Raw genomic sequence first — 14,381 nt, 5'->3', positions numbered from 1 at the left:
ACAGGTCATGCTGTGTACACTTTACTGACCTGTGTTTGGTGACCAGTTTGGCACCCAGGCTAAAAACCCCACTGAACAAACAGATCCTGTTACGACTCCCTACACCGTAAAAAAAGCAAGTCAACAGCAAGACCTTGTTGGTTTAGCCGTCCATTAAACTGTCCCTCTCTGTCAGCCTTTCTGCTTATCTGAGATGGCTTTGAGTGTTCATCTCCCTTTTTAGAAGATCATAAACTCTCTTAAAGCCAGTACGAATGTGAAGCTTTGTTCACAATGTCTAATATGTATACATATAAACCACTCCTAATTTAGGCTTTCAAAATTGTGCACTCAGAGTCTAATATATGAACGTTTAAATGAAGTTTTTCGACTCTCCTACTTTTTGTATGTACATTTACTTGCTTTTTAAAGCATTATTTTAAAAAATAATGTTTGTTAATGTTATTAATCAAGTTTGTCTTTAGTCTTAAGGACATATACCCAGTTTTTGATACTACAGTGCTAGATATGCCTTAGTAAAATTATGATCCTTCTTCGCTTTCAGATACCTTAATAGTGTCTATATAGGACAAGCATATTTCTATCCTCTCTAGGTGTCTGTGGCTGCTGGTTTTGCGTCTCTCTGTGTTAATAAAGCTGTCTCGTCTCCAGCTCCGGCGTGTCTGCGCTGGTGTCACCTCACAGCTCTGCTCCACAGCCGTGGAGACCCATTTACCACCACACTGACACGGATTACAGACAACACAACCCCTGGGGTCAGGAGGGAGAGAGAGGGAGAGACAGATTCACTGGCCATTTGTAACACAAACACCATAATTCTTACTTTAATTGTTCAATGCAAAAAAAAAAAAAGCTTTAATGGGGAAGAGAAAGACTACAATATACAATAAAATTAAGCGTGGAAGTAGGGAAGTACAGTAGAATAATCAGTAACAGAACAGTATTTTATTAGAAAAGGGTGAATTGTATATTATTAGAAATCATAATAGGCTGCTTTCTGTTATTTCTGAAATAAATGAAATAATGAGTGATATATTTGCTTGAACAAAGAAGCAAAGACGGAGTTAATGGATATATAGAAGGTAATGAGAGCATCTGTTGAATACTGTAGCTTTGTCCAGTTTGTGAACCCAAGTTCCTTTCGAGTCAGATTTTATTTTTTTTAAGAATTGGTTCAATTGATTCACAGAACCTTAAACGATCTTAATGACTTGGTTAAACTCAAAATAGTCTCAAATATTTGTGCGCAACCCGCATCCCTGTTTCAGACTACTACACGTCATCTGTGTACAGAACAGACGCTTTATTTGTAAATAAAGCCTGTGGAAGCTCATGCATTGGGTTGGGGAGAAGCAAAGAGTGTGCTCTTTACCCACCATGTCCCCTTTCACATTTAATTACATAGCTTTCCCCCTAATAACGACAAAGCCCCTCGTAGACCCCAGGATAGCGGTTATTGCACTCATTCAACACACTGCAGCCTACATCCCTCCCTCCTTCTGCCTCTTTCTCTTTCATTCTCTCCCTTTCTGGCTTTATTTGTAGCCCAACATAGTTGGAGAAGGCTTATTAAAGCATCTGGCAATAGTTGGCACTAAATAAAGTTTATCCTTTCATGCTAGTTTAAGCAATTAAGCTGTCACAAAGAATGCAGTGCTTTGCTTCAGGCAGGACAGACGGCCATTCACACCTACATTCTTAGCAACCTGCTTAGAAACGGAGGAGTTCGGGGCCTTCCTGTGACAAATGATTATGAACGTTTATTGATTTCATTTGCAGGATTGTGCGTGTAAAGCACCAGGCGAGGGTGAGAGCAGGTTGTTTCAAATGGCACTTGGATCATGTTTTGTTTTGGGTGGTTGTTTTATTGCCTACTATGTGAAAATCTCAAGTCCAATCACTGTAGAATGGATTCATGTCCATAGCTTAGTGTGGGATGTGTTATGAAAATTTTGAATACTTTAATAATGTAATATTATACACAATTTTTTGAATACTTAAGATTCAGGGTTTATTCAAATTTATAAGCCTAAGTATGAATTTAATTCCAAAGATTAGAAGGGGTGAGCTATAGTGCCCTTCTGCGGTGTTTTGTGGGTGTAGGATGAGCCGGCTGTCTGAGGGCCGGAGCCCTGAGCTTTGTTTTGCTTTGCCGATAGCAGAGGTGAGAGGGTCAGGGCAGAGAGGCCGAGAGGTCGTACAGGGCCTCTGTGAAACAACACAGAACAAGACAATCTCAGGGTATTCCTCTTTTCGCTCACTCTCATTCTCTTCTCATTTCTCTGCATCCCATCCCCCTCAAGAGATTTCATGGCTGACACTTGGTTGGATTTGGAAAAACTTGTGCCAGTCACCTTTTTTCTAACAAGCCTACTGCATTTAAAATTATTGGTAGGCACTTCCGGTTTGGGGACGTTCCTCTCAAAATGACTGCAACAAATCATGTCAAATCGTAAGATTGTGCTTCTATACTTATCCGTCATTTTGACTGAATTGGCTATAAATTTTCATTCTTTTATTTTCAGATGTCAGGAGAATAACGTTACATTTGGTATATTAATGTGATGTGATATAACCAACAGTATCTATAGAAAATAGCCCTTTTCAGCTCGCTGCATTATTTTCCTCCTTATTTTTTTGTTTCCTTTGTATTCCACTGTAAATAAATGAAAAAGACAACATATACTGTGCATTTGTGGTCTGCGCTCCCGATTTAATTTACGATATAAACCATGAATAATTCCCTAGAATGTACTAAGAAACTTTAATTTTTCTCCCCAAATCCTCATGTCTCTTTCCAGGTTTGTTTTCACACGGATGCTGAAAAATCTATTTATTACAAAATATAGACATGTATTACTATAAAAATATCTAGCACGTTCGTAATATTTCTGCGGATAGAAGCAGGAACTTTAGGAGTTATTCATGGTATGCTGAAATTAATTTAATGCTTTTACAATTTTAAATTTCCTTTTAATGATCGATGGTTGAAAGGTGAGTAAAATAATGTGACCTCATTGTACCCAATTTTTGAAAATGCTTATTGCGTTCATAAGAGCGAACCTTTTGCTGATTGTTTACAATGTACACAGAAGTCACTCCCATAATTTGCGAAAAGTATCATGGGGCGTAGAAAAAAGGTGGAAAGATTTGAGCCCTTTCTGTCAGATGCTAGCATTGGAAAGTTATTAATTTTTTGATCAGTAAGATTTTTATTTATTTATTTATTTAAAATGCATTTATCCAGGTAGGATGCATTAAATTGATCAAAAGTGAAACTGAAAACTGAAGTGTTTCAGCTCCAGTTTTGCCATAACGGGAATAAATTGCATTTTAAAATCTATTAATATAAAAAAGTTAAAACAGTTTTAAATTGTAGTAATAATTCACGATATTAGTTTTTGAGGGAAATTAGCATACATGCTAACAATTACATTTCTGGTGTGATCTATTTCTTTATGCACTTTGTGAATCCATTTGAATTGAATGACTCATTAAAAATAACCATTACAAAAGAATGATTCATTCACAAAATGGACCTCTCTAGCAGATGCTCTAAATAAGGTTCATTCCAATAACATTTTTGTTCATATGGAGAAATTTGTATTTATTTATTTTAGTGAATTAATAAAAAAAAAAGCCATTTTAATACTGTTGACTGTCTCTCAGCACAAATATTATGCTGTTTTACTTATAAATATGGAAATAATCTGTTGTGTCTGTGGGCAGTGAACAGTCTCAGACTTTACAGAGGTGAAAAGAGCAACACCAAAAAAAAAAAAGCGGGGTTTGGAAACTGGACCTGTGACGGACCTGATTTAATTTCACGGCTGTTTCATGCTACATCGCCCATAAGTGTTTTCATTGGCCACGTCCGTGCATAATGTAAATTCAAAACAAGGCAGTTTTGGAGGAGGATATTTGTTTAATTGGCACTTCCAAAGTCCACATGCCCATGTATACAGTCGCAGACACTCAAAGACTTTGTCGTACCTGTGTAAGCGATAGTTTTTCCATGCTCCCAAATAACCATGCACTGTAGCGACAGACTCATACATCTTAATTTCTTAAACTTGTCTGTGTTTGTACTAAAAGTATCCATGAAGGATTTGGGGTTTTTTCACAACTCACAAAGGAACGATTGGGGAAATTCGATGAGGCAACTAACTGCAGGGAAAAGAGAAGGGATGGTGGAAAAACAGCCCTTACTGACATCTCTCATATAGTTGGCGCGCCTCCCCTCTCCCTCTTTCTTGCTCTCTCCTCACTCACAGGATATACAAAGTGTCTGTCAGCGGGGTGGCCATTGAGCAGGGAGGCCTGACAAACCTTCCACTTAGCCTAGCGCTGAGAACGCACAAAGGCCCGGGGTCAGGGGTCACCGGCAGGGTTAGGGTGGCCACCGTCTTTCTCATGCCTCTCTTCTCTCTCTCTTTTTTTCCTCCACCCCTCCTCCACTCTGCTGCAGGTCTTCTGGGCTCATTGTCTGAACGGCCTGTTTCACTCAGTCATCCTCTTCTGGTTTCCCCTCAAGGCCTTCCAGCACGGTAAGCACGCACACATACACACACTCTCTCACATTGCATTTAGTTTTGTTTTTTGAGGTCAGTGGGTGTCATATTAAAAGACAGGTCTGCTCTCGCTTCAGCTTAATTGCTTCTTATTGGCCACCATGAATGTCTGAAGATCACTCACTCATATACATACACGTGCACACACGTTGTCTCCTTTTCTCCATTTCCACATACTCATTTAAAGTAATAGTTCATGTAAAAGTGAAAATTGTCGTCATTTATCATGCCGTTCCAATCCTATATGACTTTCTTCCATTAAACACGAAAGCAGTAGTTCAGAAAAATATCCTTTTTCCTTTTTTTAATATATTGTAATAAAAGCGAATGATTACTGTGGCTGTCAAGCTGCAAAAGATATACTGTTGCACCATAAAAGCATAAAAAAAATCTATACAACTTATGTACTGAGTCTTAAGTTATATGATTTTTTTTGTGTGTGTGACGAAATGGGCCTAATTTTAATTTAATATTTGATTAATTTAATAGTTCACTGCTAATCTCTCACTGGTAATGGATTGCAACCCGAATTCCGGAAACGTTTTTTAAATTTGAATAAAATAAAAACTAAAAGACTTTCAAATCACATGAGTCAATATTTTATTCACAATAGAACATGGAGAACATAACAAATGTTGGTAACGCTTTATTTTAGGGTCTCTTAACTAGTTGCTTATTAGCATGCATATTACTAGAATATTAGCCATTAATTAGAAGTAATTAAGCACATATTAATGCCTTATTCTACAGGATCTTATTCTACATCCCTAATCCTACCCAATACCTAAACTTAAGAACTACCTAACTAACTATTAATAAGCAGCAAATTAGTAATTTATTGAGGGAAAAGTCGTAGTTAATAGTGAATAAGTGTTACCCAAATGTTTAAACGGAGAAATTGTACACTTATCCACTAAATGAGCTCATTTAAAATTTGATGCCTGTCTCAAAAAAGTTGGCACGGGGGCAACAAGGGGCTGAAAAAGCAAGAAATTCTGCTGGGAGAACATCTAGCAACTAATTAAGTTAATTGACATCAGGTTTAACATGATTACCTATAAAAGGGATGTCGTAGAGAGGCAGAGTCTCTCAGAAGTAAAGATCGGCAGAGGCTCTCCAATCTGTGAAAGAGTGCATAAAAATATTGTGGAATACTTTAAAAACAACGTCAAATTGCAAAGGCTTTGCAAATCTCATCATCTACAGTGAATAACATCCTCAAAAGATTCAGAGAAACTGGAGAAATCTCTGTGCGTAAGGGACAAGGTCAAAGACCTTTGTTGAATGCCCGTGGTCTTCAGGCCTTCAGACGACACTGCATCACTCATTGGCATGATTCTGTCATTGACATAACTAAATGGGCCCAGGAATACTTCCAGAAGTCACTGTCGGTAAACACAATCCGCCGTGCCATCTGCAAATTTGACATTCTTGTTGGAAATCACGGACTCCATGTCCACTGGGCTAAAGAGGAGAGAGACCTTCCAGCGTGTTATCAGCGTTCAGTTCAAAAGCCAGTATCTCTGATGGAATGGGGGTGCATAAGTGCATATGGTATGGGCAACTTGCATGTTTTAGAAGGCACTATGAATGCTGAAAGGTATATAAAGGTTTTAGAGCAACATATGCTCCCCTCCAGATGACGTATTTCAGAAGGACAATGCAAAACCACATACTGCAGCTATTACAACAGCATGGCTTCGTAGTAGAAGAGAGCGGGTGCTGAATTGTCAGCCTGCCTGCAGTCCAGATCTTTCACCTTTAGAGAACATTTGGCGCATTGTTAAACAAAAAATACGTCAAAGACGACCACAAACTCTTCAGCAGCTGGAAACCTATATCAGGCAAGAATGGGACCAAATTCCAGCACCAAACTCCAGAAACTCATAACCTCGAAGCCCAGACATCTTCAAACTGTTTTTTAAAGAAGAGGAGATGCATGGTAAACATGCCCCCGTCCCAAATCTTTTGAGACCTGCAGCAGGCATCAAATTTGAAATGAGCTCATTTTGTGGAATTTTTTTTTTTTTTTTTTAATTTCTCAGTTTGTTATTGATGTTCTATTGTGAATAAAATATTGGCTCATGTGATTTGAAAGTCTTTTTTAGTTGTCATTTTATTCAAATTTAAAAAATGTCCCAACATTTCCGGAATTCGGGTTGTATTTGGATTTAGAGAGTTAAACATTATGAATGAATCATTCATACAGGTTTTGTGAACGTGATCCACTGATTCATAAAGATTGAGCTCAAAATGATTCACATCACTTTTTCTTAAGTCAATTAATTACACTGAACAAAAATATAAACGCAACACTTTTGTTTTTGCCCCCATTTTTCATGAGCTGAACTCAAAGATCTAAGACTTTTTCTATGTACACAAGGCCTATTTCTCTCAAATATTGTTCACAAATCTGTCTAAATCTGTGTTAGTGAGCACTTCTCCTTTGCCGAGATAATCCATCCACCTCACAGGTGTGGCATATCAAGATGCTGATTAGACAGCATGATTATTGCACAGGTGTGCCTTAGGCTGGCCACAATAAAATGCCACTCTAAAATGTGCAGTTTTATCACACAGCACAATGCCACAGATGCCGCAAGTTTTGAGGGAGCGTGCAATTGGCATGCTGACTGCAGAAATGTCCACCAGAACTGTTGCCTGTGAATTGAATGTTCATTTCTCTACCATAAGCCATCTCCACAGGCATTTCAGAGAATTTGGCAGTAACCGGCCTCACAACCGCAGACCACGTGTAACCACACCAGCCCAGGACCTCCACATCCAGCATCTTCACCTCCACCTTCACCTTCATGGATGAATCCCGGTTTTCACTGTACAGGGCAGATGGCAGACAGCGTGTATGGCATCGTGTGGGTAAGCGGTTTGCTGATGTCAACGTTGTGGATCGAGTGGCCCATGGTGGCGGTGGGGTTATGGTATGGGCAGGCGTATGTTATGGACAACGAACACAGGTGTATTTTATTGATGGCATTTTGAATGCACAGAGATACCGTGACGAGATCCTGAGGCCCATTGTTGTGCCATTCATCCACGGCCATCACCTCATGTTGCAGCATGATAATGCATGGCCCAATGTTGCAAGGATCTGTATTCCAGATCCTGCAATTCCTGGAACATCACAATTCCTGGAAGCTGAAAACATCCCCAGTTCTTGCATGGCCAGCATACTCACAGGACATGTCACCCATTGAGCATGTTTGGGATGCTCTGGATCAGCGTATACGACAGCGTGTTCCAATTCCTGCCAATATCCAGCAACTTCGCACAGCCATCGAAGAGGAGTGGACCAACATTCCACAAGCCACAATCAACAACCTGATCAACTCTATGCGAAGGAGATGTGTTGCACTGCGTGAGGCAAATGGTGGTCACACCAGATACTGACTGGTTTTCAGACCCCCCGGACCCCCCCCCCCTCCAATACAGTAAAACTGCACATTTTAGAATGGCCGTTTATTGTGGCCAGCCTAAGGCACACCTGTGCAATAATCATGCGGTCTAATCGGCATCTTGATATGCCACACCTGTGAGGTGGATGGATTATCTCGGCAAAGGAGAAGTGCTCACTAACACAGATTTAGACAGATTTGTGAACAATATTTGAGAGAAATAGGCCTTTTGTGTACATAGAAAAAGTCTTAGATCTTTGAGTTAAGCTCATGAAAAATGGGGCCAAAAACACAAGTGTTGTTTATATATTTGTTCAGTGTGTATATATCAAATTTAATCAATAACGACTTAAATTTTAGGCTTTTCCTCACACAAATCTATCAGCAGATCTACACTTCCATGGTGTTTTTTTGTAGTTTGACAAAATAATTACACAATTTTCATTCTTAGGTTAACATTTTTATGTAATTTAATAAATTGCTCTGTGGTCTATAAATTGCTCTTTACATGCATTCGTAAGTGTAAGCATGTACAAAGGAGTGTGTCAAGCATGTGAACAGATTTTGTGTGTGTGTGTGTGTGTGTGTGTGTGTCAAGCATGGGAACAGATTTCATGTGTGTGTGTCAGCACAAATATCTGCCTGACTGCAGGACCACATAGTCAGAAGCAGACCTGCTTTTTAAACAAAGCACTGGAGACTCTCTCTGACTGACAGCCTGTCAGCTCCACACGCACATACCTTCCTGATCCACATGTGGTGTCCTTTGTGTTTTAACGTGCCAGAGCATTGATGGTTTTGAATCATCCCCTCTCACTTACGGAGAATGACTAATACTCCTCCACTAAACCACACTGCCATGTGTGCACTTTTGTGTGTGGCTTTCCCAGATTTTAAGCCAGAACTTTTACTATTTAATCGGAGATGTTTACTGAAGAAATTAGCACAAGCCAATAGCTATCATCGTGAAAAATCAAGAAAACCCAGATTGTCTCAACGGTCAATTAATCCTCAATGATTTGGGGAGATCTCTTTTCCGAACCTCTCTGTACAGCTGTCAACAGCTCCTTTTACGCCCACTGTTACCTTTTAATCACATGACCATTGGAGCACAGGTGTATCATTAGAGTAGAATAAGCTTGTTGGTTCAGATTAAACGGGCATAAAAGCTTTTTTGGCCTTTTTCCACTTTGAGGATGGGAAATAGGGTGAAAAGGTAGAAATCCGTAAAGAGGTCAGATCTGAACTTGCATAACCCACATGAGCACCACAGCTCCACTAAGCCATGGCTCTGTCCCTAACAGGACATCCTAGAGAATGTTTTAAACAGCCCTATTAACAGCATTTGTGGAATAATATTTTTGATTTAATACCTAACTTTGTCCCTCTAATAAAAACAAAATCAAAGTTGCAGATGCAGACGTTAAATATCCTGAATTTAAATATCCTAATTCAAAAGCATATTAAGTTGTCTAAATAGTCATTACTGCATTTTATCATCATGTATGTAAACAGTCCTTTTCTGGTATTCTTGTCTGTTTAATGTGAGCATTAGATGTCTCTTGAGCTCAACATCTTAATGGAGTATCTACAACCATTCCACTGACCTGTGTTTGCATGGAAATGTGTGTGTTAGCATGTGATCCTTCACTCTAAAAGCCTTCTTGTTGATTTTCCTCACAGATACTGTCTTTGGAAACGGAAAGACACCAGACTATCTCCTCTTAGGCAACATGGTTTATACAGTAAGTGCATTTGGGCCCTCAGATCCTCACAAAGCGTCTCTGTGTCCTCCCCGTCGCCTGACACTTTGTCCCAGTTGTCCTGCTGTGAAATGTTCCTTGTGTGCAGAGTCTGGCCTCACTGAGGATTTTCGCTCCCTTTTTTTGCCAACTTTTTTGGCACTGAAATGAAAATGAAGCTGACCTACTCTGTTTCAAACTGTACTTCAAACAGAAACTGTTTGGAAGTTCCTGTCAGCCGACTGTCTCCCATTAGATCTTACTTCTGTACAATCTAATCTGTTTATGTGTACATGCGACCTCAGATAAGAACCTGTCTCTCTCACAGTTTGTGGTGATCACGGTGTGTCTGAAGGCTGGGCTGGAGACGTCGTCCTGGACCATGGTGAGCACTTGGATGACTCTTTCCATTCCTCTATCTCTTTTCTCTCCCATTTCACTGTGTCCTCCCATTTCCTTTGACTTTCTTGTCCCTCTATCAGTAGAAACACACTCCTCCACCCCCTCTCACTCCTCTCACTTACCCTTTTCTTCTGCCGCTGATGTCATGGAAAAGTTCAGAGGATTCAAAGATGATGTCATGGTTGCATCTCTAATCAAAGCACTTATTCACACATGCAATTATAGTGCACTGTTGCTTACATTTCATTACTATTAGAAGTTGTATTACTATTATGGTGATTGAAAGGCAAATGCTCAGCATTTAAAATGTAATCAACAGTTATGTCAGTGTAATTTGATTAAAATGCAGTAAAAATAGTAATATTGTGAAATATTTTTTGTTTTCTCAGAACTGTTTTCTCTAAGTTTGAATTTTAAAATGTAGTAGTTTAAAAGTCTGGGGTAATGACTGCTAAAAATTCAGCTTTGCCATCACAGGAATAAATGACATTTAAAAAAAAAATCTAACAGGAAACTGTAAGAATATTTCACACTATTACTGTATTTTTAGCCAAATAAGTGCAGCCTTGGTGAGCATAAAAAAACTTCTTTCAAAAACATTCAAATCTTAATTATTCCCAATTTTGACTTGGCGTGTATGCTACTGTATTTACTTATGCCATAATAAAATTTGACCACATGCATATTAAAAATTTACTCTTTTTCATTGCACTGTATTTTGCAAGTATAATTTTCACAAAATGACATGATTGTCATGTGGTTTTGGAACGTTCACATGTGGTTCCAATGTTTCACATGTGCAAATTTCAAGCCTCAAATGCTTGATCATCATGTGATTAAACAAAAACACATGGGTGTAACATGCTCCCATATGTGCACACTTGTGATTTAGCATGTTCATGTAAAATTCATGTGCATTAAGGGTTGTTGTTATGAATGTCACTAGTCTAAAATTATCTTTCAGATCAATTTTCAGATGAGGTTTTGTGCTGTTTGAGTGTCAGGCTGCCAGTATTATCAGCAGAATGACGTCTCTCCTCTACTCACTGTGTGTTTTCTCTAATCTTTTCTGGCTTATAGTTCAGCCACATTGCCATCTGGGGCAGCATTGGATTGTGGATAGTCTTCTTTGGCATCTACTCCTCACTATGGCCTCTGATTCCTCTGGCCCCGGATATGTCAGGAGAGGTAAGACATACAGTACAAACTAGTTTTGTGTTTTTTCCTGAGTTAACAACAAAGTTTTGCTTATTTACACTACTGTTTTTTGCCTTTTTTTAAGAATTTATTAAATTGTTCAGAAGTGACAGCAGAGACATTTGTTACAAAAAATGTTCTTTCTGTCTTAACTTTCTTTCTATAAACGAATCCTGAAAAAAATGCATCACGGTTTACACCAAAATAACCTGCACAAGTTTTTGACCCTTTTTTTTTTTTTCTTTTTTTTGAGCGCTAAATCTGCATGTTAGTCTGTTCACACTCTGTGTTTGAGAATTTGACAGGCCTCAAAATGTCTTACAGCTTACAATAGCGGCTCAAATACTAGCGACAGTGATTAAAGTAAAAACATTCATAAGACTGAAGAGTATTATCACATTTGACACGCAAGTGAGAATGGAGAAATTGTCATGCACAAACCACACGACACACCTATGTGCAGCACATAGTGAATCTCGCCTATACCATCAGGGTTTTTCCTGGGTCAAAAATGGTCTTCGGTGGTGCCTGATGGTCATCCACACACACAATAAAAAATACCCTCCCCACGTGATCTGCGAACCCAATACTGACCATTACTAAAATAAATGCAAAGAAACAGTTTGTGATTTTTAATTATATTTATTCATGATAGGAAAAATTCCCACTGTCAGGGAATATAATAAAACTGGCTTTCATATTTTTGTAAGATGGGATCCTTCTTTGCTAGACCTCACAATTATAATTATATCAATATTGAAAAAGCATTTAAAAGTAGCATTAAAAAACGTATATTTAACTAGTAGTCTAATTTTCTACCATACATCTGAATAAAATTAGCAGCTGGCTAACAAATTGCTTTGTGGCTGCTTTCACCTTACTCAGTCTAAAGTAAATTATTTAACTACACATTGTCATATAAATAACCTGAAATTAGGCTACTGTGGATTATTAAGGCTAAATATATTATTATTATTATTATTATTATCATTATTAAGGATAAATCTTTCTTTTATTGAAAGTGTGTTTTATGTTAGTTGCATGTGCGGAACGCTTGTCAGAGAAGATATAGATTAAAGTGTTTTTTTTTTTTTTTCACAATTCACAACACCGGTAATTCAGTTTTTATTATTTTTTTATCTCTGAATGCACCGCATGAATCATGGATTCAGTCTTCTGACCTTTTACAATCATGTCAGTTGATTTTGAGGGAGGGAGTGGAAAGACAGTTAGGGCTTGTTTACACCTGGTCACTTTGTTTCGTCAGATCGGAAATCCATCTGATTTGTTACTTTTGGCCACATAAAAAAACGGATAAAAATCCGTTAGGCCCTACCGCACTATCACATCAAAGAAATCAACAGTGCGCTGCATTTTATTCCTCATCAGCCAATTACAAGATCGAAGATCACAACTGGAAGAGAGCGGCATCAGCAGTGGAAAGATAAAAGTTACTTTACTTTCAGTTTCATTCGCAGCAGTTTGCGCGTCAGCTTGCTGGCTGTATCCGTGGCCATGCGTAGCATTACGCTGTCATATCTGACTATTACATGCCATATAGCCTATAACTCGCCCTCGCACGTTTGTTTTTTAACATTTTGGGAGGAGTAAAATGTACTTATGTGGTTTCAACAAGCAGATGCATTTACACGGCAGTTTCGTCTGGAATGCGTCCCAAACATAAGTGGTTTGAGCGATCGGATTTAAATCTGTCTCGAAAGCGTTTCACGCTTCATGAACCGATCACATGAACCAATCAAAATGAACCGAAATCACATGAACGATCAAATACGGCTTTGGCGGGGCAAAAATCTGTTCTGGCGGCCGCCAAAAAATTTTCAGTGCAGGAAAAACCCTGACCATATTCTGCTGAATAATGGCTGCTGTAAATTCAGCTTTGCATCACAGGAAAAAATTGCATTTTAAAATGTATTTAAATAGAAAGTGGCTCTTATCAATTGTAATATTTCGCAAATTACTGTTGTTCAGTGTTTTTGATTTAAATAAATTCAGCCTTTGAATTTAGACACTTAAGAACCAAAACAAATTTAAATCTTAATTTTGGAATTAAATAAATTAATGATTTACTTATATTTCACTTTCACTTTTTAAACTAGCTTTAAACTAGCTTTATGAATCAAATTTGTCTTCAAACTACACTAAGCTAAAAACACACACTTCCCATCCTTATCCCTGGGACTCTGGATGTGTCAGGTGATATAAAACATGCACAGACCACCCTTTTTCTCGCCTGGGGCGCTACACTATCTATGACATAATCTGAGCATTAAGAGTTTGTGTGTGTTCATTAGGGTGAGCAGTGGGCTGGAAACTCTACACTTCCATGAGGCCTTGGGGCACCACAGGTCTCTGCTCTTTTCTCACCTCATAATCTCCTAATGGGGCCTAATAGGCCCTATTTGTGTCGCCTGTGAAGAAGAGTGATTTAGAAACATCTACAACTGCTTGTTTGATCAGAGAGTTCAAAAGTCCTGGAGTCCAAACAGAATATTTGTTTATAATAGTTTGGTGTGGTTTGATTCATGTGTTTTTACTGTTTTGCTATTTATTTATATAATGTCTGAACCCCAATATGAGAACGGCTCTGTTCACACACATTGTTGGCATTGTCTAACTACTCAAAGCATCCAAGGTTTTTATCCCAGCATCTGGCGTTGTGTAACAGTAGCCTCTTCCCCTCATGTGTGTCCTGCACACCCGTCCTGAATGGCCAGTCAAGTGGGCTCTTTTATCAGCTCTTTCCCTCTACATGTAGGGTAGTAGAGTAGATCAGACCCCAGAGGCTCAGGGTAACCCAATGCTGAGGGGAGCCATAGCAACGGCACTACATCAGAGCACGGAGGACGCCTGAGAGAGAGCGCACCTGAACACATCTGAATTCTGGGCCACCTCACACTGATCTCTGACTGCTGCCAGCTGTCTGAAGGGCCGAGAAGGGGGAACACGATTATGATGGAGAAAGTTAAAAGACATGCCACACCCAGGGCCGGCGCGTGCATATAGGCGAACTAGGCAGCCGCCTAGGGCAGCAGCAC

At 39.0% G+C, this 14,381-nt stretch overlaps 1 protein-coding gene across 1 annotated transcript in view; it reads left to right on the top strand.

The window, feature by feature from the left end:
- The window catches only part of LOC306883723 (putative phospholipid-transporting ATPase IA), a 175,089-nt gene that overhangs the window by 145,495 nt on the left and 15,213 nt on the right, over positions 1-14,381 (top strand). Inside the window, exons 29-32 of the mRNA XM_079439144.1 lie at positions 4,469-4,547; positions 9,668-9,729; positions 10,055-10,111; positions 11,209-11,316. Coding sequence (XP_079295270.1) covers positions 4,469-4,547; positions 9,668-9,729; positions 10,055-10,111; positions 11,209-11,316 — 306 coding nt within the window. The remainder of the gene's footprint in view (positions 1-4,468; positions 4,548-9,667; positions 9,730-10,054; positions 10,112-11,208; positions 11,317-14,381) is intronic.

This window comes from Barbus barbus (assembly GCF_936440315.1).
Source record: "Barbus barbus genome assembly, chromosome: 17".
Taxonomy (NCBI): domain Eukaryota; kingdom Metazoa; phylum Chordata; class Actinopteri; order Cypriniformes; family Cyprinidae; genus Barbus; species Barbus barbus.
This window is presented reverse-complemented; position numbering and strand designations above follow the sequence as displayed.